We start from the raw sequence: 25,575 nt of genomic DNA on the forward strand, positions 1-25,575 counted from the left end.
TATTTGAGTTTTTTGTTGTTGTTGAATTGTATGAAGTTCTACAATATATATTATCTGTTATATATTGTTTATTTTCTCCCATTCAATAGGGTCTCTATTTAATTGTCCTGTATTTTCTTTTGCTGTGTAGAAGCTTTTTAACTTGAGGTAATCTCAATTGTTTACTTTCGTTTTTAATTCCCTTGCCATAGGGGTCAAGTCAGCAAAAATATCTTTATTATTGATATCATAGAACATATCACCGATATCTTCTCTATGTATTTTGTTGTTGCAGGTCTTATATCTAAATCTTTAATCTATTTGGAATTTTATTTTTGTGTATCATGTTAGTGAGTAATCCAGCTTCTCTCTTTCATGTGTGAACTTCCCAAATTTCCCAGCACCATTTATGAAAGAGACTATCTTTCCCCCATTTTATGGTGATAGCTTTTTTATCATAGATAGGTGTTGTAATGTATATGTTTTTATTTTTGGATTATTAATTCTGCTCCACTCATCCTTGTATCTATTTTTGTGCCAATACAATACATTTTTTAAATACTGTTGCTTAGTAAAGTTTTAAGTCAGGTAACATGACCACTATATTTCTTTCCATTTTTCTTAGGGTTGTTTTTGTATCTTGAGGCCTTTTGTGATTCCATATAAATTTCACTATTTTTTTTTGAAAATTATTGCTGGGGTTTTGATGAGGATCATATGTCATTTTAGGCTGGGTAGTAATTTTGATTATATTGCTCTCCCCAGCCATGAGGATGGGGTATTATTCCATCTCCTTATATCACTATTTAAGTCCTTTAGTAACATCTTGTCATCTTGTGGTTCTCATTGTAAAGGTCTTTTACTTGGTTAGATTGCTTCTGAGATATTTAATTCTTTTTGAAGCAATTATAAATGGAGTTATTTTCTTAATTTCTTTTGCTTCTTGTTCATTGTACATAAACAGGCTATGAATTTTTGTATGCTGATTTTATAAACTTGCTTTGCTATATTCATTTATTGTTCCTAATAACTTTTTGATGTAGTCTTTAGGTTTTCTATATGTAATATCGTATTGTCTGCAAATAGTGATAGTTTCACTTCTTTCTTTCTGATTGAATTCCCTTTATTTCCTGTGTTTGTCTGATAGCTCTGGCCAAAACCTCTACTACTAAGTTAAACAGAACTGGTGACAGTGTGCATCCTTGTTTTGTTCCTGATCTTAAGGGGAAAGTTTTCAGTTTTTCACCATTATTATTTTGGCCGTTGGCTTGTGATATGAGGCCTTTATTATATTGAGGTAGGTTCCTTCTTTTCCCATCTTGTTTAGAGTTTTTTTCAAAATGGGTGCTGAATCTTATCAAATGCTTTCTCTTTATACATTGAGATTATGGTATGGTTTTTTTTTTTCCCTTTATTTTTGTTGATATGATGTATTACATTGATTTATTTACATATGTTAAACCAATCTTGCATCCCTGGAATAAATCCTACTTGATCATAGTGTATAATACTTGTGGTATACTATTTAATTCAGTTTGCTAGTATTTTGCTGAAATTTTTGCATCAATGTTTATCAGGAATATTTGTCTATAATTTTCTTTTCTTGTGCCATCTTTAGTTTTGATCATAAGATAGTGTTGCCACTATAAAATGTACTATGGAACATTCCTTCTTGTATTTTTGAAAAGCAATTTGTTTCAAGGTATGGGCATTAGTTCTTCTTTAGAAGTTTGATAGGATTCCTTTGTAATGCCATCTGGTCTGGGCTTTTGTTTTTCAGAAGATTTTTTTATTACTGTTTCAAGTTCCATGCTTATGATTTGTTTGTTCCTGGTTAGTCTTAGTAGACTATATTAATCTAGAAATTTATCTATTTCTCCAAAGTTATCAAATTTATTGCAAATAGCGGTTCATAGTAGTCTCATGATTTTGTATTTCTGTGCTATCATTAGTGAGCCCTTTTTTTAATTTGTGATTTTGTCTATTAATTTCTTCTCCTGGTTTTGATTAGGCTAGCTAGAGCTTTATCTATCTTTGTTTATCTTCTTGAAGAACCAGCTCTTCATTTCACTGATTTTTTTTTTTTTTTGGTATGATCTTTTTGACCTATTTCATTTTTTTTACTCATCTTTTTACTATTTTCTTCCTTCTACTAAGTTTGGGTCTTATATGTTCCTCTTCTTCAAATTGCTTTAGCTGTGATATTAGATTATTTTATTTGGGAATTTTTTTCTCAATGTGGGTCTGTATCACAATCTCCCTTAACACCACTTTGCTATTTTCCATAGATTCTAGTAGCTTGTATCATCATTTTTGTTGTCTTAAGGTATTTTTAAATTTTTGCTGTAATTTTCTCTTTTTCCAGTTTATTAAGCAGCTTGTTGTGTAGTCTCCATGTATTCATAGTTTTTTTTTTCCTTATGTTTGATTCCTAATTTTATGTAAGAGGAAGTACTAGGTATAATTTGATATTTGTAATTTAACATTGACTTGTGTACCAAGATCGGGTCTGTACTTGAAAAGTGTTCCATATGCACTTAAAAAAAAGTGTATGTTTTGGATGGAGTGTTTTGTAGATGTCTATTAGAGCTATTTGGTTCAGCTCTAAAGTTATTATTTAAAGTTATTGTTGCCTTATTTATGCTTTGTCTTTTGATCCATGCATTGTTGTAAGTTGGGGTATTAAACTCCAGTAGTAGTATTGTGTTGTTACCAATCTCTCTCTTAATTTCTGTTATTATCTTCTATATCTTCGTACTCCGTCATTTGGTACAACATATATATGAATATTAGTCCTTCTTGTTGTATTAGACCCTTAATCATAATACTGTGTTCTTCTTTATCTCTGTTAGCTTTCTTACTGGGAAGTCTATTTCATCCGATATAAGAAGAGCTGTTCCTGTTTTTTATTGTTGTTGTAATTTGCATATATAACTCACTTCCAGCCTTTAACTCTTAAGTCTGTACCTGTTTTTGTTGGTTTGGTGAGTTTCTTGTAAACAGAAGATTAGACTTTGTTTTGAAACATTCAGCCAGTATACATCTTTTGACTGGTGAGTTCAGGGCATTTCTGTATCAGGTGATTATTGAGATATAAATGCTCATTGCCATTTTGTTTTTTGTTTTAATTTGTCTTTTCTTTTTAAAAATTTTTGAGGGCTGTTTGTTTCATTTTCATTATCTTACATGTTACTTTCATTATTTTTGGTTTGAAGGTTCTACTGGAGTTAGTATGTGATGGGCTATTTGTGTGACCCATTGTATGGTCTAGTTGCTGACTGATTCTGATGGGCCACATTGTTCCATTCCTCCTCCTCTTTCATGTTAAGGATTTAGGTGTCTGTTGCCTTGATAGTAATCGTTCTGCTGCTTTATTATCACTCCTGAAGAGTTACATGCATGGCTTGGTGTTGATAAATTCTTTTTTGTTTTGCTTTTTGGGAAACTGCTTACTCTTCCTCTGTCTTGAAAGTTAATTTTGCTAAGTAAAGAATTCTGGGCTGAAGTTCTTTTTCTTTAAGTACTTTCAATATCTCCTGCCAGTCACCTTGTGCTTGTAATGTTTCTATAGAAAAGTCAGTTGACAGTCTGGTTGGTTTCCCCTTGTAACTTATGTTGGTTATTCTTATGTTATATTAGTAGAGCTTAGTCTAGTGGGCTGATAATAAATCCATATACTCTTAGCTGTGATATTTTCACTGAATTTATATTGTAATATTGATGAAAATATTTAGTAGGAGATAGTACTGCTGTATACATTGTTTGAATGATTAAAATAATTTAAAATATTAGAAAAGAAAATAAATAGTTAAATTAATATTTCAGAACCTGAATGAGAAATTGTTGAAGAAAGAACTGGACTATAGTCAGTTAGAGGAGAAACATAATGAAGAATCTGTGAGTAAAAAGAATATACAAGCAAGCCTTCATCAAAAAGACCTAGATTGTCAACAGCTTCAATCAAGATTATCTGCATCTGAAACTTCATTACAGAGAATACAGGCAGAACTAGGTGAAAAAGGAGAAGCTACTCAAAAGCTCAAAGAAGAATTATCAGAAGTAGAGACCAAGTACCAGCATCTTAAGGCAGAGTTTAAACAGTTACAACAACAGAGAGAGGAAAAGGAGCAGCATGGGATACAACTCCAAAGTGAAATTAATCAAGTAAGAGATGTTACTTTTATTGACTGTAATCCTCCCTATAGCTCATTCTTCGTGTGTTTGATGGTTAGGTGATAATAATATAGTTTATTAAAAAGTACTGTCATTAAAAATGCTTCTTAATTTCACAACCTGTAATTGTGAGTCAAGTCTCATTTCTTTTAATTTCTCTTAACATGAGGAAAATGATAGTATCTACCTTCCAATATTGAAATGAAGTATGCATGAATTAGTACGCTTAAATTTTTCAGGATGGCTTCTGGCACATGATAGGTACTCAGCAGGTACTAGCTATTATAATTAATTTAGTTTGTTGACCCTTTTTATTTCAAAACTTTTTATCTTTTAACAAATTTTTCAAAATATAATTACTATAAAACCAGTAATATAAAAGTGAGATATTTTAAAAGAAGAAAACAAAATTAGTCCAGTTTTTGTAGGTAAATAATGCTTAGCTGATGAAGTTTAGTGTAAGTTTTGAGTTTCTACTAAATTTTTAAAATCTATATTCTAATTATTTCTTACAGATGACATTAAAATTAGTCAAATAATGTAGGTTTCAGGCAATCAACTATATTTACTTCAGTGGCAATAACCCTTGCTTTTGTGGCATCATTTCTATTCTTGGCCTGAGATATTTTTCCTTTTCCTCTTCACTTTGATAAATACTACTTGCTTCACTTGTCACTTTTCCAGAAATTCTTTTATGTATTTACACATCAGATTACATCAAATTCTGAATTTAATTCGTCCTAATTTATCACAATAAAATTCACTTAGAGTTAAATTAGTTTATAAGATCTTATATTATATTATATTATATTATGGTGGTAAATAAAAATTGTTTTTTTAAGTTGATGGTAGTAGTGATGGTGGTGACATTTATATATTTGTATGTACTTTTTTTCTTTTTTAAAGTTACACAGCAAACTTCTGGAAACAGAACGTCAACTAGGGGAAGCTCATGGTAGGCTGAAAGAGCAGAGGCAGCTTTCAAGTGAAAAGTTGATGGATAAAGAACAACAAGTAGCTGATCTACAGCTGAAACTTTCTCGTTTAGAAGAACAGGTAAGCTAGCATTTCAGTGAGTACATCAAAATATTGTATCAAAATTGTATATTAGCAAATTTAGTGATAGATATGAGATATCTAAGATACTGTTATCATCCAGTCTTTTGTCCACAGTTTTAATTAAATGTTTTTCTAAAATTTTAAATTGTGACATTCATTTCTTTCCAATAAAAAAATCCTACTTTGTTACAATTATGTCCACTAAAATTCTCAACAAAATGTGTGAAGACTGTTCTTTCAGTTTGAGGCAGAAAACATTCCAGGGGTAGCCTATAATAAGAGACTGGTAAAGGAAAGAGTACTTGGAAAGAGTACTTGGAAAGAGTACTTCTAATGGAATCGTGAAAAATGGACAGTTGATGAGTGTCATCAGTGACTTGCAGATAAACTTTGAATGTGCATTTAAGAATTTTACTTTTAAAATTTATGAATAAGATTTAGAATGCTCTCTTAATTAAAGGTATGCCTGCTAAAAATGGGTTACTATTATTTGGTTAAAGTAGAAGTTATCATTAAATTATATCTTTTATTAGAAGTGAACACACACTGAAAGTTAAAACCTATAACTTTAACATTATATTTTTTAGACTGTAAAACTAAATATGGTAGATGACCCCATTCTTCTCCAATAAATTATAATTATGATTTTTGTGGGGAAAAAGTTCATTGATACTGAGGTTTAGATAATTGTTACAAATAATGTATATATAATTAATTCCTTTTAGTTGAAGGAGAAAGTAACAAGTTCCACAGAATTGCAGCATCAATTAGATAAAACAAAGCAACAACATCAAGAACAACAAGCTCTTCAGCAAAGTACTACAGCAAAACTTCGAGAAGCTCAGGTAAACATTACATGAATTACTTGCCTTTTAAACAAACATTAACCAAATCATTTTTTTTGTTGAGTTATAATAAAATAATGGAAAATATTTGATTTTAAAGGGTTTTGATATTTTTCAATATGTGGAAATATTTTTCTTTTTATTGCTGTTTGAAAATTTTCTATAAAATTTTTAAAAAGTATTTATTATAAATTGATTTATTATTATAAGCAAATTATGTAAAATATTTATTAATTTTTAGATTCTATTAACTTTATTTACATAAAATGTATTTATTTAAAGTTATTATAAATAAAATTTTCTGGTTTGCTTAGTCCAGTGAAAATCAATATTTTGCATTTGCTATAGCAGAATTTATAATTTATTGATTATGTCTTTGCCTACTTCTGAATTATAATATGAACACTGAGTAGGTATAGAAAATGTAAGTAATTGGGTTAAATTTACACAGATTCTATAGTAGAGCTTAAAAAATTAAATTGGAAGTTAAATTTTTGTTATGGTAAGGGAAGAGGATGCCCCAATGTTTGAAATGAATGAATTTATTCCTTCATTCTTTCATTAATTCATTAAATGTTATGAGCACTGTGTGGCATGTGGCTGTGGTAAGCAGTGAGGATAAAGAGGAGTAATGTGCAGTGTTGCTGGCCAGGAAATGATAATCGAATGACATATAACAGAAACAATGTTGTAGTTTAAAAGAGACAGTAAGTCAGGTGCCTGTCTTTTCCTTATGAGTTTACAGAGTATTTGAAAGTCAGATGGGTAGAGATCAAAATACTGGATTCATTCATTTGTTCTTTCATTTACTTAGTCAACAAATAGGTATTGATGTCTGCTGTTAACCCAGGAAAGATTTTGCCAATATACATAACAGACAAAAATATGTTTTTGTGGACTTTAGTGAGGAAGGCAAACCATTGCAAAGAAAAGTAGGCCAAAAATACAGTGTGTTATACGATGATGAGTTCTATGGTGATGAAAAAAAAAGGAAGGGAATTAGAAACTACTTGGGGGGTTGAAGTTGGGACTGCAGTGTTGAATAGGGTTGCCAAGCAAAGCCTCTGAGTAGATGAAAGACCTGTAGGAAAGGAGGTTATGAGCCATGTTGATATCAAAGAAAAGTACATTCCAATGCCCTAAGACAGGAGCTTGTCTAAAGAATATCAGAAAGCCAGTGGCTGGAGTAGTGGGAGTGATAAAGATAAAAAGGGACAAACATAAATATCACAGAGGATTAGAACATATCTCATTGGTTATTTTGGGGATTTTAAATCATTGGAGTCTGAGCAAAGAAGTCACATGATCTGACTTACAACTACACAGGATTACTCTGACTGCTCTACAGAGGGTAGGCTCTAGGGGTACATGAATAGATGCAAAGAAATTAAGACTGTAATAATTCAGCAAAGTCATAGGGATAAATATGAATAAAAGATATAAGTCATAGGGATAAATATGAATAATACTTGCAATATAAAATAACTTACTGACTTATTAGTTGTAGCGGATGAGTGAGCAAGAGAATGAATTCCATACTGACCGCATTGGGTGAATGGTAGACAGGAGGTATCATCATAGTGAATGAGAGACAAATTGCCTTTTATAGGGAAATGTGATGAGTTAAGTTTTAGACATATTTTAAGGCACTAATAAATTACAAGTTTGGAGGAGGAGTCATGCTTTGTATATTAACTAAGAAATGTCAGTGTATTTGGGGTAAATGGAATTTTTAGGATAGATGTGATCAGCCAGGGAGAGAGTATAATGAGAAAACAGACAACTTATAGTAACCTAAGACTTCTGGGAAATACCAGCATTGCAAGAATAGTGAATAAAGGAAGAAAAGCCCAAAGAGAGAGAATGATAAGAGCGATCAAAGAGAACCTGTCGCATGGAAGCCAAACAAAGAACTGGGGAGAAGCAAAAGTTGGGGAGAAATCAGCTTCTTCAAGTGTGGGTGTGTACTGGGAATGTCCAGTATGATAAATGAAAAATGTCTGTAGATTTAACACCTAAGAAGTAAATTGGTGATCTTTTTATTAAGCATGATTTTAACAAAGTGATAAAAACAGAAGTCTGATTTTTTTTTACTAATAAGTAAATGAGAGATGATGGAATTAGGAAAGTAAATATACCTAACTTTTACATGAAATGTGACTTGAATAAAGATTAGGCAAAAAGCTCGTGGGAACTGATCTGAGAACTGTTTTTGAGACAGATACCTGATCGTGTTTATAGATTAGGACAAAGTGACTGGAAGGTAGGAAGTAACTTAGAATACTGGAAAAGGGGAGGTTCCTGAAGGAATAAGGTCACTTGATAAGAAGCTGTGTTCTCATGGATACGGTGGGTGGTCGAACATTTGAACTTATCTTCTGAGGCACATGTATCCTTTGAAGCTTGAGGGAAGGCATAAATAAAACATAATTTTTTAGGTAAGGGAGTGGAAAATCAGGGTAGATTATTTCTGAAGTTTCCTTTTTTGTGGTGTTGGGGCGCTAAAGTTTGAGATAATAATGACTGAATTTCAGATAGGCAGCATTTGAGAATTTAGAGAGAATATTGAGAGGAGTGTTTGAGAATGAAGACCTCATTCAAGGGAAAAGATTGACAAGATGATTCTGAATATATAATTAAAATTGGATTTTAGAAATTTGTAGTGGCATCCATCTATGGAGATTGAGATTTTGCGTTAACATGATTTAGTAATATAGCAGTGAAGAAAGATTGCAGCATTTATTTAAGATTAGACATTTGGGGGGTGATGTACTAAAAACTTAGGGGTGAAATGAAATGGAGAATGTAATTAAAAGAATAGTTAAATTTAGTTCATATCCATATGTGAGGTTCAGGAAGAGAAGATAGACATATGCTAAGTTTGCCGAAAATTAAGTTTAATGTCTCTTTGACACTGAAGACCGGAATTGATGTCATGAAATTGGAAGGTGATCAGAAAGTTATCGTCACAGAGTTGGATAGTTGAAATATTTCATCCGGAACAATTTCAGGTGATTACAAGATCCTGGATGTGAGTAATTGAAATGTAGAATGAGTAAAGGGTCGAGGAATTAAGGTGATGCGAATGTTGAGGGTGTGTTCTTAATTCTTTATGTATTTTGTATTTCCCAGGAAATTGGCAGAAATTGGGATTGAGAGAAAGACTAATTAAGGTCTCAAGTCTTCAGTGAATGAGGTAGGGATTTATAGATGATAGCAACACAGAGTAGAGGGTAGAATAAATAAATGGCATACTTCCCAAAGTAGCATGAAACTTTTACATGAGGGTGAGTAATGGTGGTGAAAAAACAGGAAAAGGTCAACCTCCCCTGCTTATCCAGTAAAATAGACCTTACATATCATAAAGGGTTGAGGAAAAATCAACATCTATAAAGGGAAAACCACATTTCAGTTAAGGCTTGGAAACAGAGTGACTGTTTTGGAGAAAAACTTAGGCCTTGAACTGTGATTCCAGAAGATTGGTATAGCATGTAGAGAGCAAGAATTCATTAATGGCAGGAATAGCATGCATGTGATAGCAGAGAGGTTAGTTTGCTTTTTATCATTGTGTCGTTGAAGCTTAGAAGAATGAGAACCATGTTTGAAAGTGAGTGATTTAAAATGTTTTAATATTGACACTTGAGGGCACCAGGTGGTTGCTCACCTTGTTTCTACAAGAGGGTGTTATAAGTCTTATGAGATTTGCATTGTTCTTAGTAAAGACACTCAGACTCTCTTAAAATGATTGAGGCTAAGGTAGGTCATGTAGTATCAAAATGTTAATGGATTTTAGTCTGGATGCAGGTCATTGCATAATGATTTGTGTAACATTAAGGCTGTTGGCAATGTAAAAGAAGAATCTCTTGATGTATTCATAGAAGAGTCCTATTTGGATATTGAAGTGAACTTTCATGAGTGTATGTGTGTCAGAGTACTGTCCTTTATTTTTCTGTTCATTCAACAAATATTCTATAGAATGCATCTTTGATAAATCAATGAATAAAACAAGCAAAAATCTTCATCTTTGTAGCACATACATTCTAATGAGTGGGTAAAGGGAAGTAGATAAACATGAAAATAAACCATGTAGTGCTTTAGTGGGTAAGTGCTATAGAAACAGAAAAATATTCAGGACAGAGTATTGGGGAATGGCTACAACTTTATTATAATGGTCAGGGTAGGCTTGATTATGAAGGCAATATAACTTTTGAAGTGTTTCAGACAGAAAGAGCAATTAGTACAAAGACTCTGAAATGGAAGTATGCCTAGTGTAATTGAAGAATAAGGAGGTGTCTCAATGTATCAAAAGGATTGAACTGGAAGAATAATAGGTGATGAGGTCAGAGTATTAAATAGGGATGTGGTTAATTGAAGGTTTTTTGTTAAATTGTAGTTTGTTATCAATGAGATAGATTTATATTACCAAATATGTACTTAAAATTATTTAATTAAATTTGCAATTTTAAATGTAATATAACTAGTAAAATACGTAAGATTAAGAGTTTGAGTTGTGAAATTTATCATTAATCATTTTATGTTTGAGAAATAACTTTTTAAGTTCTCTATCTTTAAGGTAGTAGTTTTTAATTCTTTACAGAATGATTTGGAACAAGTACTTCGTCAGATTGGTGATAAGGACCAAAAGATCCAGAACCTTGAAGCCTTATTACAGAAGAGTAAAGAAAATATTTCCTTGCTAGAAAAAGAAAGAGAAGACCTTTATGCAAAAATTCAGGCTGGTGAAGGAGAGACTGCTGTTCTTAACCAATTACAAGAAAAAAACCATACTTTACAGGAACATGTAAGTTTATTAAATGTATTATATTTCTAAAATTCACATTTGTTTAATGATTCTTTGTTTAAATGATTCTTCATTTGTTCTTTTTATTACTTTATAAGATATTATATATTTTTGACAATGCCATCTCATTTACCTTAGAAGTGAGTTGTTACTCTGCTGAAAGTAAGTTAACATGAATTGACAAAGGAAATCTCAGACCATGTCCCAGGTTGTAACTTAATCCTTGTCTGACCATGAGCAACTCATGCCATCTTATTATTTGAAGAGTAGAGATATTATAACTACTGCATACTTATAACATGGTATGTTATGATGTTTTAAAAAAATTGAATAAGAAAATGTATTTGTAAGAAAAAAATAAAAGTACCAATCAATTTTTAGTTCTTACTGTGATTGTTTAATATATAAACTTAGTGGTTACTTATATTTTGATAATATATATGTCTTTGGAGAATATATAGCTAATAATAATTTGGTATGTTGCCTTGCTGCCTAACATTCATGTATAATTTAAAAGGGACTTATGAAATTTAGATTACTGAATTTTCAAACAGAAAATAATTTCGATTGCTTTTTTGGGAAGAATTGTCCAATTACAGAAAGTACTTACCTTAATGAAAAAGTATTAAAACTTTAGCTTACCTCTTTTTTAGGTCAGATCGCTTATCTAATTTGGGAATTAGAGTATAATACAAAAATTATCCCATAAACTTCAAAACTAGCCTTGGTTACCACTATTTATAAGGAACTCTTTAGTTTTTGTTGTATGTCACGTGAACTAGACATTGCTTATCATACAAATATGATCTGGAAAGCCTATGGATTTTTTTCCCAAAAGAATAAATAAAGAGAGCAAATCTTAAAAGTTCTCATTACAAGGCCAAAAATTTGTAACTATATGGTGGAGTGTTTAACTAGACTTATTGTGTTGATCATTTTGTAGTATATACAGATAACTAATCATTTATGTTGTATATCTGAAAGTAATGTAATGTTATATATCAGCTATAACTCAGTTAAAAAAAGGAGTGTGTTAAAACAAATCAGTATTTTGTTTCTGGCTGTGTTAGAGTGACTGACACCTATTTAGCCCTTTTACCATAAACAATTGCAAAAGTGGAAAAGATGTGTAAAGCCTCTGTTTTCAAACATTATATACCAAGTAGTGCAGAAGTTTACTTCTTGACAGGAGAGAAACAAGTGAAGTGATCCTTCTGACCAACTTTTAACCAAGAGACATTTTTTAGGTTGTGGTGCATGTCAGAGGAATCCAAGGGAAACAGTAAACTTAGGAGTGAAAGACTGAACTTCAGAAAGATTGAAGCAGCTCAAAGTTGCTGTGCAGAGTATTAGACAATAGGGAACTTTGGAAAAAAAAAATAGCTTCAGAAATGTGCATAGGGATTCATATGAGCCTCTAGCTGAATGCCAAAACTTTGCTTTCATAAGGTGGGATTCTATGATGTCTGGTAATGGACAATTTATCAACAGTTTTAGTGTGAAAAATGAACAGAATTCACTTGAGACTGGGAGATGTTCAAGTTCTAGCCAGTCAGAGAGGAAAGATATAGGTGAAACCTTGGGGTCATTCATAAGAATGCCTAAGGTAAGAGTAAAACTAAACTAGTCCTAGAGTCACAGCTAGTATATATACATCCCACCTATTGATAGCAAAGCATAAAAGCAAACCCTGAAAGGATCCAGCTGAATCACAAGTATGTAACAGCCTGCTGGAGCAAAGTGCCAGTCTTTGAAAGCAGACAACCAAAGCAGACAACAAAGTCATAATAAATGTAAAAAATTTTTAGACTTATGAAGAAGCATAAAACATGTGAGTTAGAAGCAGGAGAAAAGTCACTCGATGGAAATAGACCCTTACATGAGAGAGGCTGGAATCATCAGACAAGGACTTTAAAACAGCCCTTCAAATATACTTATGGCTATAAATGAAAAATTATAGTAGCAATGAGAATTTAAAAGAAACAAATAGGACTCTTAGAGGTAAAAACTAAAAACAACTGAAATGAAAATTTCATTGGGTGGGTTTAAATAGATTAAGTAAAAAAAAAAATCAATGAGTATTAAGAACAGAACAGCTGAAACTGTCCAAAATTAAGCCCAGAGAGAAAAAAGGCTGAATAAAATTAGTACCTTAGTACTGGTGGGACAGTATCATAAAAATCTAACATGCATATAATTAGTGTCACTGGAGATGGAGGAGGAAAATATTTGTAGAAATAATAGCTGAGGAAATTTTTAATTTGCTCTAAAATATAAACTCATTGATTCAAGCTCAGTCAGTGTACACTAAGCAAGGAACACCAAAGAAACATCAGGTCAGTTGGATTTCATGTAAATGAAAAATGTGTGCTCTTCAAATAAAAGATAGAGATTGAGAGAAAATTTTTGCAATACATTTTTCTGACAATTTTGAATCATCCAGGATATGTACTCATTATTACACAATCAGATCAGTAATCACTTTTCTGGGGCTAGAGAGAATGGACAGTACTGCAAAGGGGTATGAAGAAACTTTTTTGGGTAACTGAAATGTTCTCTTGATTGTGGCAGTGGTTTAATGACTATAACATTTATCAAACTTAATAATTTGTAGGTGATTTTTATTTAATTATAGTTTGATAGAGAAAACTTTAAAATGGCATTCTCCAAATTTCATGTTTTTTTATGATTTTGAGATAGTATATTTACTTAATTTTGGAAAAATATGTAGTTATGAGATAACCTATCATAGAACACTCATGATGTTTAAATTTGGGTGTCTTAGTTCTTGTTATCATTTGTGACCTTCATAATTAGAGTCTTGCTTATATGGTAGGTAACACAGCTAACAGAGAAGTTGAAGAATCAGTCAGAAAGCCACAAACAAGCCGAGGAGAATTTGCACGACCAGGTGCAAGAACAGAAGGCACATCTTAGAGCTGCACAAGACCGTGTGCTTTCCCTGGAAACCAGTGTCAGTGAATTAAATAGTCAATTAAATGAAAGCAAGGAGAAGGTCTCCCAGCTTGACATACAGGTAATACTGAATTATGTAATTTTATGTGAGTTTATATGAATAAAATGCCAATTTTAGGCCATCAAATGTTTGTAAACTCTACTTCTCTTTCCTTTCCCATTCACTTACTAATAGAAAAAAATTGGGAATAATAATTAGATGAAGGCTGTCTTTAGACAGTTTATTAAGCATTCCTGTTTGGCTTTCCCACCCCCTTCTTTTCTAGCAAACTATACTTCCTGAAAATACTGGATCTTGCAGCCTTTCTTTGTTTTGATGAACTGCTTATTATTTTTGAAGTTCAAATTAACTTCATTTTATATCATTATCTTTATGTTAAATAATTTCTGGTTTGATTTTTTTGTCTCTTTAAAGGTTTTATTTAAAAAAAAATCTTTACATGGTGTCATGTATTTTAAGATATTTTTTTTCAGAGACTACGATAGCAGTCTTGTTCAATGAGTGAATCGTGGAATGGGAATTAAGACATATTTCTTTCTCCAGTCTCCTCACTGCATTTCTAGATCTTGATTTTGTTTATTTTGGGAGAATAATTCCATCAGACATAAGAAATATAATAAAATAGCATAACTGGTATACTTCTTACAAGCTGATGAACGTGAATACATATTTATTTCTTTTAAAAAATATAATTGTTGGGCCTTTCTGGCGGCCTGGGGGTCTGGGGGCTTAGCAGCTGCAACTGCTAAGATATACTGCGACAGACTGAGTTTGATCCCTGGGCAGAGAGCTAACCCACATATGGTACAGCAGGCCTCTCCTGTTTTTCCCCTCAGCACTGTATTTCAGTAGATCTGCCTATTCTGCTCTCCACTCTATCACTGGTGAATCCTCTAAGTCCCTCTAACCCCATACCTCTGGCCTACAACCCAGTTCTACATAAACAAAAATCTTACAATAAAGGAATAATTCTTTAAAAAAATATAATTGTTAGATGAGTTTTAGGGTAACCCAAATGTGGATGTCCAATTAAAGAAAAGGAGGAAAGAGAGGGAGGGAATAGAAATGAATGACTAGGGCAGTCTTGTTCATTTCGCATTGTAGGATCCTTCCCTTTACAAACAGATCACCCGCCATTGCTCTTCATCTCAGAACTAGTTCTTTTAATTAGATTAGTCACCTTAAAAAAAAATATTGCTCTCTTTATCATTGCTTATTTTTACAATAACCTCTTCTTTTTCTGTAGTTCTAGAAAAAAATACTTGTAGGTATTTTTCAGTTTATAATGCTTTTTTCCAAAAGTACTTTAATTTCTTTCTAAACTACTATTAGTCAAGGAGGTGAAATGTGTGTCTTTACCTTTCTTTCAAGAATTAAGACTGATAGTGTTTTAATAGATATTATTAGTCATATCTAGTATCTATATATCTATTTGACATATTAGTCAAAATGTAGTGACTGTGACTTTTCTTTAAATATATTAAACAAAGAATAGATGGGGTAATATTTTTTATGGCATGTGCCTTTAAATACACATTTAAATACACCCCCTGGTAGCAATACACCCTGCCTTTAAATACACCCCCTGGTGGCTCAAGGGGTTAAGACACAACCTATGAAGCTATCTGAAGCCTCTGTAGCATCAGTTCGATTCCCCGGCCAGCCAAGGAGCAACCCACATGGTGCAGCAGACCTCTCCTGACTCGCCCGCTGCTCCCCTCAGCAATGTACTTCAGTCCATCTGCCTGTTCTGTTTCCCACTCTGTCTCTGGTGAATCCTCTCACCCCCCCACACCTCTGGCCTGTACTCCAGCTCTTGTATGCGTAAAAAAAAAAAATCTTAAAAAAAAATACACAAATGTAATTTTTAAACTTTTTCCAAGTTTTGAGTCTATAATATACCTCTAGAGCGCTACTTTGAAGATATTTAATATGCAGTATCATTATAACACAAAGGTAATTCTCAGATTTGATAGTACATCATGAGAGGGCTCTATTTTTTTAAAACTTTCATGCAAAAGTTGCAACAATGCTTTTGTAGCAGTTGGCATTTTCTACTCAAATCTGAACTTACTACAAATGTGGGGTCCAAAGAAGAGCCGGTTATATAAATGCCTACATTTTTTTCCCTCCTATCAGATGCATTACTAAAATAAGCTAAACCAATGTAACTATTACTTTATCACTTCCAGTTTTTTTTACATGTTACATTATTACTTTGGAAGATACTGCTTTAGTCGAAGCATACCATATTAAAAAACCATGAACAATTATCACGGCTTAAAGTATTTCATGAATTTTTTTATTCTTTGGATGAAAAGCCATGTATAAATGAAACCAACTTGTACAAAAATAGTTTATTCATAGTCTGTTATATATATTCATCCTGTAGTATAGATTTACTATCTGTCATTTATTTTTTACTTTAAATTCAGTGTAGATGCATATATACCTTGTTAAAATCATTATTTCTTTGAAAATTTAAAGGGTTTTGAGAAAGCATTCTTTGAATTTTTCCTTTCTGCTTAAAATTGCCCCAATACTTTCAACCTTAGATTCCTAATATTCATTGCTCTTCTCAAACCACTAAAATAATGCCCTCCTTTTGCACTTTTCTTAAAATACTTTAATTTCAAATATGCATATCTTTTTCCTATTTTTTTCTTTTCATATGAGACATTAGTTTGCTATTATTCAGACACTTAAAAGTGTTTTTGGTAACCAAACATCTTCTTGCTTGTTTGATTTTATTTCTAGTCTGTCATTGAACACCTTGAATTTTTAGTGTATCATTCATTCTTGACTTTTTATAAGAATTGCAAATCAAATCCTTTGAGAAGTTATCAAGTAATACTGAGTTCCAGCTTTAGTTTGACTGTTTTGAATCTTGGAAATCTTGATTATTTTTGGAGTCATCACTTTCTTTGGTACTATTACTTATTTTATCATAAGGTGGATAAACTTTGTATTCTTATAAAAGATATAGTGGCCCTTCTCAGTAAGAAAGTATATATACCTTCTTTGATAGCAAAAGGTTACTAGGGTGTTTTGGTATCATAGGGATAGGTATTTTGGTACATTTATGAAACATTATTAGGAGTCTTCTCCGCTATTTACTGTGTTGGGTTATCACAAACATAATTTTCATTGTCTACATTCTTATTTTTTTTTTTTTGGAAAGGACTTAATTTAAAAAAATAATGTAGTGACAAAAGCATTGTGTATTCACAAGGAGGAAATCAAGAACTAAATATAAATTAAGTGACTTGTAAATTTCATTACAGATTAAAGCCAAAACTGAATTATTGCTGTCAGCAGAAGCAGCAAAAACTGCTCAAAGGGCAGATCTTCAGAATCATTTGGACACAGCCCAAAATGCACTACAAGATAAACAGCAGGTAGGGGAACCTGATGCAATTTTATATCATAACTTAATGTTTTGCTAGATACATCAGTTGTAAATACTTAATAATGAGACCCAGATTTATATAACTTTGTGAATGACTTGCTTTAACCCTTAACTAAACACCCTGAGTTTAGAAGCAGTTGAATAGCATGAATAGTAGATGTAGGAGGCAGACAGAGAAAAAATTATCAACTTTGTTTTTCATAAAGCTCAGCTGGTGTGCAGCTGTGGGTGGGCTTCCTAATACTGTATTTCTCCCCTAGACTAGACCTTGGTGTGGAGCTGAAATATTTACTCCTAGTTGTTGAATTTTTGCTTCATTCCATCAAGCACCAGTGGTTGGGAAAGAGAAACAGACTTCCACAGCTGTTTTAGTAGGTAGACTGGCCATGACCCATATACACTTAATGCTTGGAAACAGGAAAAGAGAACCATGTATTCCCTCTCAATAATAAGAATTATTTTTTTTTCTTGAAATTAAGTGGGGGCCCATGGGGATATGGCACTTAATTTTTTTCAGTACTTCTGATAAAAAACATTTCCTGTATTAGACCAAGGACAAAATGCTGTCAGATTTTTCTTACCTTTTACCAAGTGGGGATACTTTAAATTTACTTTTTATTTGAGAAGTAATACTGGTTTTTGTCCAATTTTTAAAAACTATAGAAGTACATCAGGTCCTTGATTTTTTATTTCATTTAATGTTGTTTTGTTATAATGTTGATGAGGAGTCCCAGTTTTTATGGAATAACCACATAAAGGTATAAAATATATCTGCTATCAAATGTTGCTGACAAAATTTGAAAGCAAATAGCAAGAGAATAAAACATTTTCTGAAGTATTTCTGATGAAGGGTTAATATCCTTGATATTTAACATTTTCATATTAAAAAGTAAGTGAACCTGCAATAAAATAAATGATCAAATTATATTAGGAAATAATCAAGTTCATTAATAATCAGTTGCAAATTAACACTAATAGAATATGCCCCTATCAGTGATAAAATGTGTGCAAATGTGCTTAATCAACACTGGAAGGGTTGGAGATGATGTCGAAGAATAAGCCACTATTATTCATTGTTAGTGGTAATATACATTAGTTCAACCTTTGACACTGAAGGGGAAGGAAGCTGTTTGGTAGTCTATTTCAGGAACTTTAGAAATTTTTATATTGTTTAGCTTTCTTTTTGTTCTTTACCTGGTGGGAATAATCATAGCTTTAAGGATACTGTTTGTATCTCTGTTAATGCAAAAGAAAAATTAGTAGCAATAAAATAGAATGTTTTTGTTAAATAGTGGAAAATAGAAATTTATGGATTCAATAATGATATTTTAGAATATAATGCCAAAGTTTCATGATACGTTGTTTTGTAAGAACAAAGGATGTTACAATAACAGCATATAAAATGAGTTCCTATTTCTATTTTAAGAGTAAAAATAAAAAAAATAGAAACTGGGCCTCCCCTGGTGGCGCAGCGGTTGAGTGCTGGGCTACGAGGCTGTCCGCAGCCTCTGCAGAACTGGTTCGATCCCCAGCCACCGGAGAGGGTACCTTATGGCTCGCAGACCTCTCCTGCGGCACCCGCTGCTCCCCTCAGCAGTGTACTTCATCGGTCTGCCTGTTCTGTTCCCTGCTCTGGCTCTGGTGAATGCTGTCACCCTCCTGTGCTTCTGACTGTTCCCAGTGCTTGTATAAATAAATAAATAAATCTTAAAAAAAAAAATAGAAACTAGCATCCAGAAAAAGCTGGAAGGAAGGTTATCAAAATATTGATAGTGTTATCTGTTAGTGGTAGATATAAATAAAAATTTTAATGTTATTTTAAAATATGGCATTTGAACATGGAAAATTTTTCATTATAATATAAAAATTATTTTTTATTAACCTATTTAATTTTTTTGGGTATATTTTGGCTTCTAAAATAACTCTTCCTAGAAAAAAGTTGAGAAGCTATTGAACTGTTAACACATAAACTGATTATTTCAGACTATGCAAGACTTCACTCCTGGTACTTCATATTGGTAGTTAAATATAACCACTGATACTCCTCTGTGGTCTTACCTCAAATAGTTTCTTTATTGAAGTAACATTGCATTATAATACAAATAGCTTTTAAGATAACATTAGAATTTGCAGTTTTACTTGCATCAAACATTTAGGCCCTGTAATGAAGTAAACTTTATGAAAATTTTCTTTACTTGTGCTTTTCTGTAGGAGTTAAATAAGATCACTACTCAGTTGGATCAGGTCACTACAAAGTTGCAAGATAAGCAAGAACATTGCAGTCAGCTGGAAAGTCATCTCAAAGACTATAAAGAGAAACATCTCTCTTTAGAACAGAAAACTGAAGATCTTGAAGGTCAAATTAAGGTTTGTATAAAAGAAATTGAAGTTAATCGTATTTTCTACTGCTGTAGCAATGGAAACTGATGACCTAGATGGATCAAAGATTTTTTAATACCAGAAGGGTGAAGTTGTGGTATAAAATTTTATAAAACAACTAGTAATTTTTTGTGCCTTAATTTTCAATTTCATCTTTATTTTTAATCTCTTAATTAATGGGTAGCTTTTACAAATGGAAGTTATTTGCATATATATTGGTTCCATTGTAATATGTAAGTCTTTTAAAGAGACAACCAACCAGAGAACCCTCTGTAATACAGGAAACTAATCATTTTCTTGTAAAGTCTCTTATGGTCCATCATTTTTCCTTCTCCTTAGCTCTTTATTATGTTGTTATATTTCAGATATAGGATAGGCATTTTCCTTTTTAAATTTCACATCTATACCCTTTGAATTTTGCTTCTAATTTAGTAATAGATTTAGGCCATGATAAATTCTATCTTATTATGAACAACTATGTCAAAGCATTAATTCAGTAAAGACATTAAGTGACTAAGCACATCACAGATGTTTTTTGACCCGAGTCCTTTTGTCCTTAAAATTGGAATCAGTTGAACAAAAATGTCTCTTATTACGAATATGTTACGCCTCCACAATCAGATGAAACACTTGTGTACAAGAGCAGAATCATGGGTGTGTATATGTATATATGTATATCCACACCAACATAATGTGTAAGAAGAATAATATTTACAATTCTTTTTCTTTATGGGTTTTTCTTTTCGTTATAGCAAATGATAATAGTATTGACAAACTATATATTGATTGTAAAGAATAGAAAAGGTTTTCTTGATAAGTATCAAATGAGATTTCTATTTGGGAATCTTTATTTAATAGTTGTGTAGAGCCTGTGGTATCTATTGTAATTATCAATTCTTTTGTTAGGAAGTATTCCTTATGTTTTATAGATATACTGTAATAGAAGCAATTTAGTTATAGTAAATCTCCAATATAAATATAAAATAAAACCACAGATACCCAGGTTGGCTTGTAAGATATTTAGGGTTATAAAATCATCACAACAATATCAGAAAATGCATTGCTTACATACATGCAAACTATGTATTTAACAGTTTCATTTATATGCATGAGATCGAAACTATACTGAATAGCATTCTCTTCTAGACCAAAAAGCTAAAGAAGCAAATGTAGAAATTTTTTTTAAATTGTTAACCATTCATTTTTAATACCATTTATTATTTTATTTTATTTTTAAATTTTTTTTAAATAATAAATTTTATTTTTATATTCCCCATACAATTGCAGCCCCCCCATTCTGACCCCAATCCCTCCCCTCCCGCCCCCCCACCCCCAAAAAGTGTCTCTGGTTCATAGTTTTTTGTTGATTTTGATTTTCACTTTCTTATAGTTACTCATTTTCCTGGTCCCTTATTTAAGTTTTCTAGATTCCTGCTATGAGTGAGACCATCCGGTATTTTTCTTTTTCTTTTTGGCTTATTTTGCTGAGCATGATCCCTTCCAGCGCCATCCATGTTGCTGCAAATTGCATGTGTTTATCTTTTTTGAATGCTGAGTAATATTCCATGGTATATATGTACCACATCTTCTTGATCCAGTCATCTATTTTTGGGCATTTGGGCTGTTTCCAAAGCTTAGCTATTGTAAATAGTGCTGCTATAAACATAGGGGTGCAGGTGTTCTTTGGAATTGATGTTTCTGTGTCCTTTGGGTAAATACCTAGGAGTGGAATTGCTGGATCATATGGAAGCTCTATGTTTAGTAGGTCCAGAAATCTCCACACAGCTCTCCATAGTGGTTGGACCAGTCTGCACTCCCACCAACAGTGCAGAAGAGTTCCTTTTTCTCCACAACCTCGCCAACATTTGTTGTTGCTTGTTTTTTTAATATGTGCCATTCTCACTGGTGTAAGATGGTATCTCATGGTAGTTTTGATTTGCATTTCCCTGATTGCAAGTGATGTTGAACATTTTTTCATATGCCTGTTGGCCATTCGCATTTGCTCTTCAGAGAAGTTTCTTTTTAACTCTTCTGCCCAGCAAATGTAGAAATTTAATTGACTTTATATTTGGGGGTCAGTCAGTGTTAATGAGAAAAATGACAGGACAACTCCATCTTGATTTTGAATATGTGATTGCAGTAAGTGTTGATAACTGTGAATACAAATGGTAGTATATTTTAAATGGGCCTGTGTGTAAACCTATTGCCTATTTGCATTAATAATTTTTATTCAAATAATAAATGTAATTATTTTAGGTTTATTACCTTTTTCAGAATTTTTTTTATAAAAAGTAAACCATTAGTGACTTTCTTTTATCATATGTAAAGCCTACTGTTAGGTCTTCTGGAAAATTTCACATAACCTCCTTATCTAGTAATAGTTTCAGAATCTGTTTTTTATTATAACATGGTTATTTTTGTGTTATATCTTATATAAACATCAAATTGAGTATAATCAAAAGTGTTATAATTGTTATGAGATAGCTAATTATTAACATTAAAATTTTTGCTTATTATATTTCTTTCATAGAAACTAGAAGCTGATATTCTTGAAGTTAAAGTAAGCAAGGAGCAAGTTTTGCAAGATCTACAACAGCAAAGACAGCTGAATGCAGATTTAGAGCTTAGAGCCACTGAATTGAATAAACAACTTGAAATAGAGAAAGAAATGTAAGCTAAACTATTTATGGGAGAGAATTATAAACTAAGTATTAATTTTGCTATCCCAGTACTTAAAGACTTACTAAATGTTTTTCTATGTTGATTCTATAAACTGCTTTTAATGAGAATAAAAAAATAGTCATAATATGCTTAAAATTACCTGATTCATGAAAATGACAGAAAACTTACTTTTATAAAATTTGGGCCATCTAGTCTCTTTGGTGACAGTGGTACTCATTTTTTTTGGGATCCATTGTGGTGGACAAGAGTGGATTACTCAAGAGGCTTAGGTAGTCTTGACTTTCCCAATAACTTTTTTGACTTAAGGAAAATCATCGTCATCTATTAAATCAACAGTTTGGGTGTTCTACTGCCTCTTTTTTTAGTTGTTTGGTTTAATTTAAGACATTAATGTCTTATTTTTATTTCTGAATTACACAGGATAGTTTTTAAATCTCAAAAGTAATTTATTCTGAATAGTAGATTATACTTTTTTAAAGATTGTTTTTTTCCCCATTATTTAGAGTATCCAATACAAAGTTGGATCTACAGAAAAAATCTGAAGCTCTTGAAAATATTAAGCAAATGCTTACCAAACATGAGGAAGAAAAAATAACCCTTAAAAAAGAAATTGAAGATTTAAGTCAAGATACAAAGGTGCAGCACAAGGAGTTGAGTGGCAGAATTCAAATGGCAGCAACAGAACTACAAAAAGTGAAAACAGAGAAAGAAAATTTGATGACCGAGCTTTCTGCAACAAAAGAGAAATTATCAAAAGTTTCTGATTCTTTGAAAAACTCCAAAAGTGAATTTGAAAAGGAAAATCAGAAAGGAAAAGCTGCAATATTAGATTTGGTTAGTTGTTTATACTTGCTTTCTTAAGTAGAAGTGATTATTTCATTTGAAATGTGTTAATTTTCTTCCTACTTAATTCACTGTTGACTTTTAATCCTACATTTCAGTGACTTAAAATAGTTTTTATGAGGAAAGAAATTGGTATGCCTAACCTGAGAAAAAGATATTTGTGTGTGTGTGTGTGTTGTTTACTTACTTGAAAAAAAAAGGAAAAAATTCAGAAAGATTGTGTTAACTTTTAATTCTGACACTATAAACTTTCTAATTCTTTATTGAATATTTTAAAACTTTAATTAACACCTTATCTTAGAAATACCATAAAATATATTTGAACTGTAAATAAAAAGGCCACACAGTCTCAGAAAATGCTTAATGGGGATGTACTCTTAGAAATACTATAACTCAAACTATCAGCCAAAGTAAAACTCTTGTTTTCAGTATGGTCAGTGAAAATGTTTAGTAGTATATAGAAACATGATAATATTAGCTTGTTACCTTTTTGTTCTGTTCTGTTTGGAGAAAACATCTTTCTGTTTACCTACTCTCAAGTTGTGACTATTTTTTATTTTATTAAAATATTTCCTTAATTTCCATTTTCTTGAAAACTATTGTTCTACTTTTAATGTAGTAGTGTTATAACCTAATTAATTATAATTAATTCTGTGATATAAAAATTTGGCTTCCAAAGTATTCTAAAATATTATTGAAAGTATTTATTGTGACTTTTGGTTGAGATAGAACCACTTAACTTTTTTGCTGTCACTCTCTACTGATATAGTAATACCTGTTTTTATAATTACAATGGATGATTCTATCTCTTCTTAACCCATCAATGATTCTAGTTTATAATCTGTGTGAATCTCACTAAATTTGTAAACTAAATTTTTCAAACTTAACTATAAATATTTTCTATATAATATAGTTCCTTTTTTTTTTTAGGAAAAAACTTGCAAGGAATTAAAGCATCAACTTCAAGTTCAGACAGAAAGCACATTTAAGGAACAGAATGAACTGAAAAAGTCACTTGAAAAAGAGAAGGAGGTAAGATTTTCTGTTTTCTGTAACATCAGATATGTAAAGCATAATAAAGTCTTCATGTTTTTATATTAATTCTTACGTAAAGGATTTATTTCTGAGTGTAATGGATCATGTATATGTAGTTTAAAATTGTCATTTGTGTTTTACCTACTATCCAAAAGATTTAAGCCAGTTCATAATAAAAGACCTAAAATAAAGTATTATAAAGGTGGAAAATTGAGTCAACTAACTATTGTTATAATTAGATAATTTAAGTTAGAGAACATTCATTATTACACTCAGAAAAAAGTCTTGATAGTCTTTCCACAGAAGTGACTTTCAAGGGCATTTTAATTTATGAACATTTATATTAATGACATGTTTGATCATGGTTGTTTAACTATCAATACTTTTTTAATAGTTAATGCATGTATTACTCTCCATCAAAAACAAGCAAGCAAATGAGTAAATCAGTTATTATAACATACTGTTATTCTCTGAAGACATACCTCTAGTAGAGTCCAGAGATGTAGCTTTCTAGAAATCTGATTTGATAAAGTAGAAAAATCTAGTCCTAACAATTCTTTAATACAATTGTATTCTGGTTGCTAATTAAAAGAAGATGCCTGCGTTGTATATGCCAGTCTGATAAAGTAACAAAATTATGGTGCCTTAGTGTCCAAGCTCTGAAACCAGATTGTCCAAATTTCTGTTTTCGCTGTGCCATTTATTAGCTATGTGAGTTGCCTTATAGTAAGCAAATTACTTAATCTCCATGTTCCAGTTTCCTCAGCAGTAAAATGGAGCTAATAATAAAATCCATGTCATAGAATTATTCTAAGAAATAAATGGGTTAGTATATTTCAGAATGCTTGGAACTCTGACAATAACAAAGTAAATGGTCAAATTTTAACAATTAGTTTATCACTGGTTATCATAACATAATCATCATTATTGTTAACTACCTGATTCCTGTTTTGCACAAAAATATATCCCTATGCATTGGAGATAAGATGAAATATTCTTATGTAGCACTGAAACATTTTCAAAAGTAACTTTGAATATAGCCAAGTGCTCAAATTAGGTCTTAATGAAATATGCATAAAATAGGAAAGCATGACTTTAACTCAAAGAGTGGGGGTTAGTTGTAATTCATTTCGATTACAGTAAAACCCCAGTATGACCTTTATAAAGTGAACCTAATTTTGAACTGAAATATATCCTAATGGATTATAAAAACAAGACAGTAGCAAAGTATGTTCTAGATCTCTAAATGAAGTAACTGTTGAATGATACAGTGTGATCAGACAGATGCTAAATGTATATGCCAAAAACTTACTAGTCTTCTCATAGTTAATGTGAAGTTATTATTTTTGATTAACTGTGACCAATAAACTCAGTAGTATTTTGAGAATATTCT

At 31.6% G+C, this 25,575-nt stretch overlaps 1 protein-coding gene across 6 annotated transcripts in view; it reads left to right on the forward strand.

Annotated features, from left to right (window-relative positions):
• The window catches only part of EEA1 (early endosome antigen 1), a 419,318-nt gene that overhangs the window by 380,722 nt on the left and 13,021 nt on the right, over positions 1-25,575 (forward strand). For all 6 annotated transcript variants that reach the window (XM_054696139.1, XM_054696138.1, XM_054696141.1 and 3 more), the window contains 10 exons: positions 3,805-4,143; positions 5,059-5,208; positions 5,937-6,056; positions 10,654-10,857; positions 13,694-13,894; positions 17,119-17,232; positions 19,455-19,610; positions 22,153-22,292; positions 22,808-23,138; positions 24,078-24,179. In XM_054696139.1, coding sequence (XP_054552114.1) covers positions 3,805-4,143; positions 5,059-5,208; positions 5,937-6,056; positions 10,654-10,857; positions 13,694-13,894; positions 17,119-17,232; positions 19,455-19,610; positions 22,153-22,292; positions 22,808-23,138; positions 24,078-24,179 — 1,857 coding nt within the window. The remainder of the gene's footprint in view (positions 1-3,804; positions 4,144-5,058; positions 5,209-5,936; positions 6,057-10,653; positions 10,858-13,693; positions 13,895-17,118; positions 17,233-19,454; positions 19,611-22,152; positions 22,293-22,807; positions 23,139-24,077; positions 24,180-25,575) is intronic.

Source organism: Talpa occidentalis, unplaced genomic scaffold (assembly GCF_014898055.3).
Source record: "Talpa occidentalis isolate TD23 unplaced genomic scaffold, MPIMG_talOcc4v2.1 talOcc4.16, whole genome shotgun sequence".
In the NCBI taxonomy this organism is placed as follows: Eukaryota; Metazoa; Chordata; class Mammalia; order Eulipotyphla; family Talpidae; genus Talpa; species Talpa occidentalis.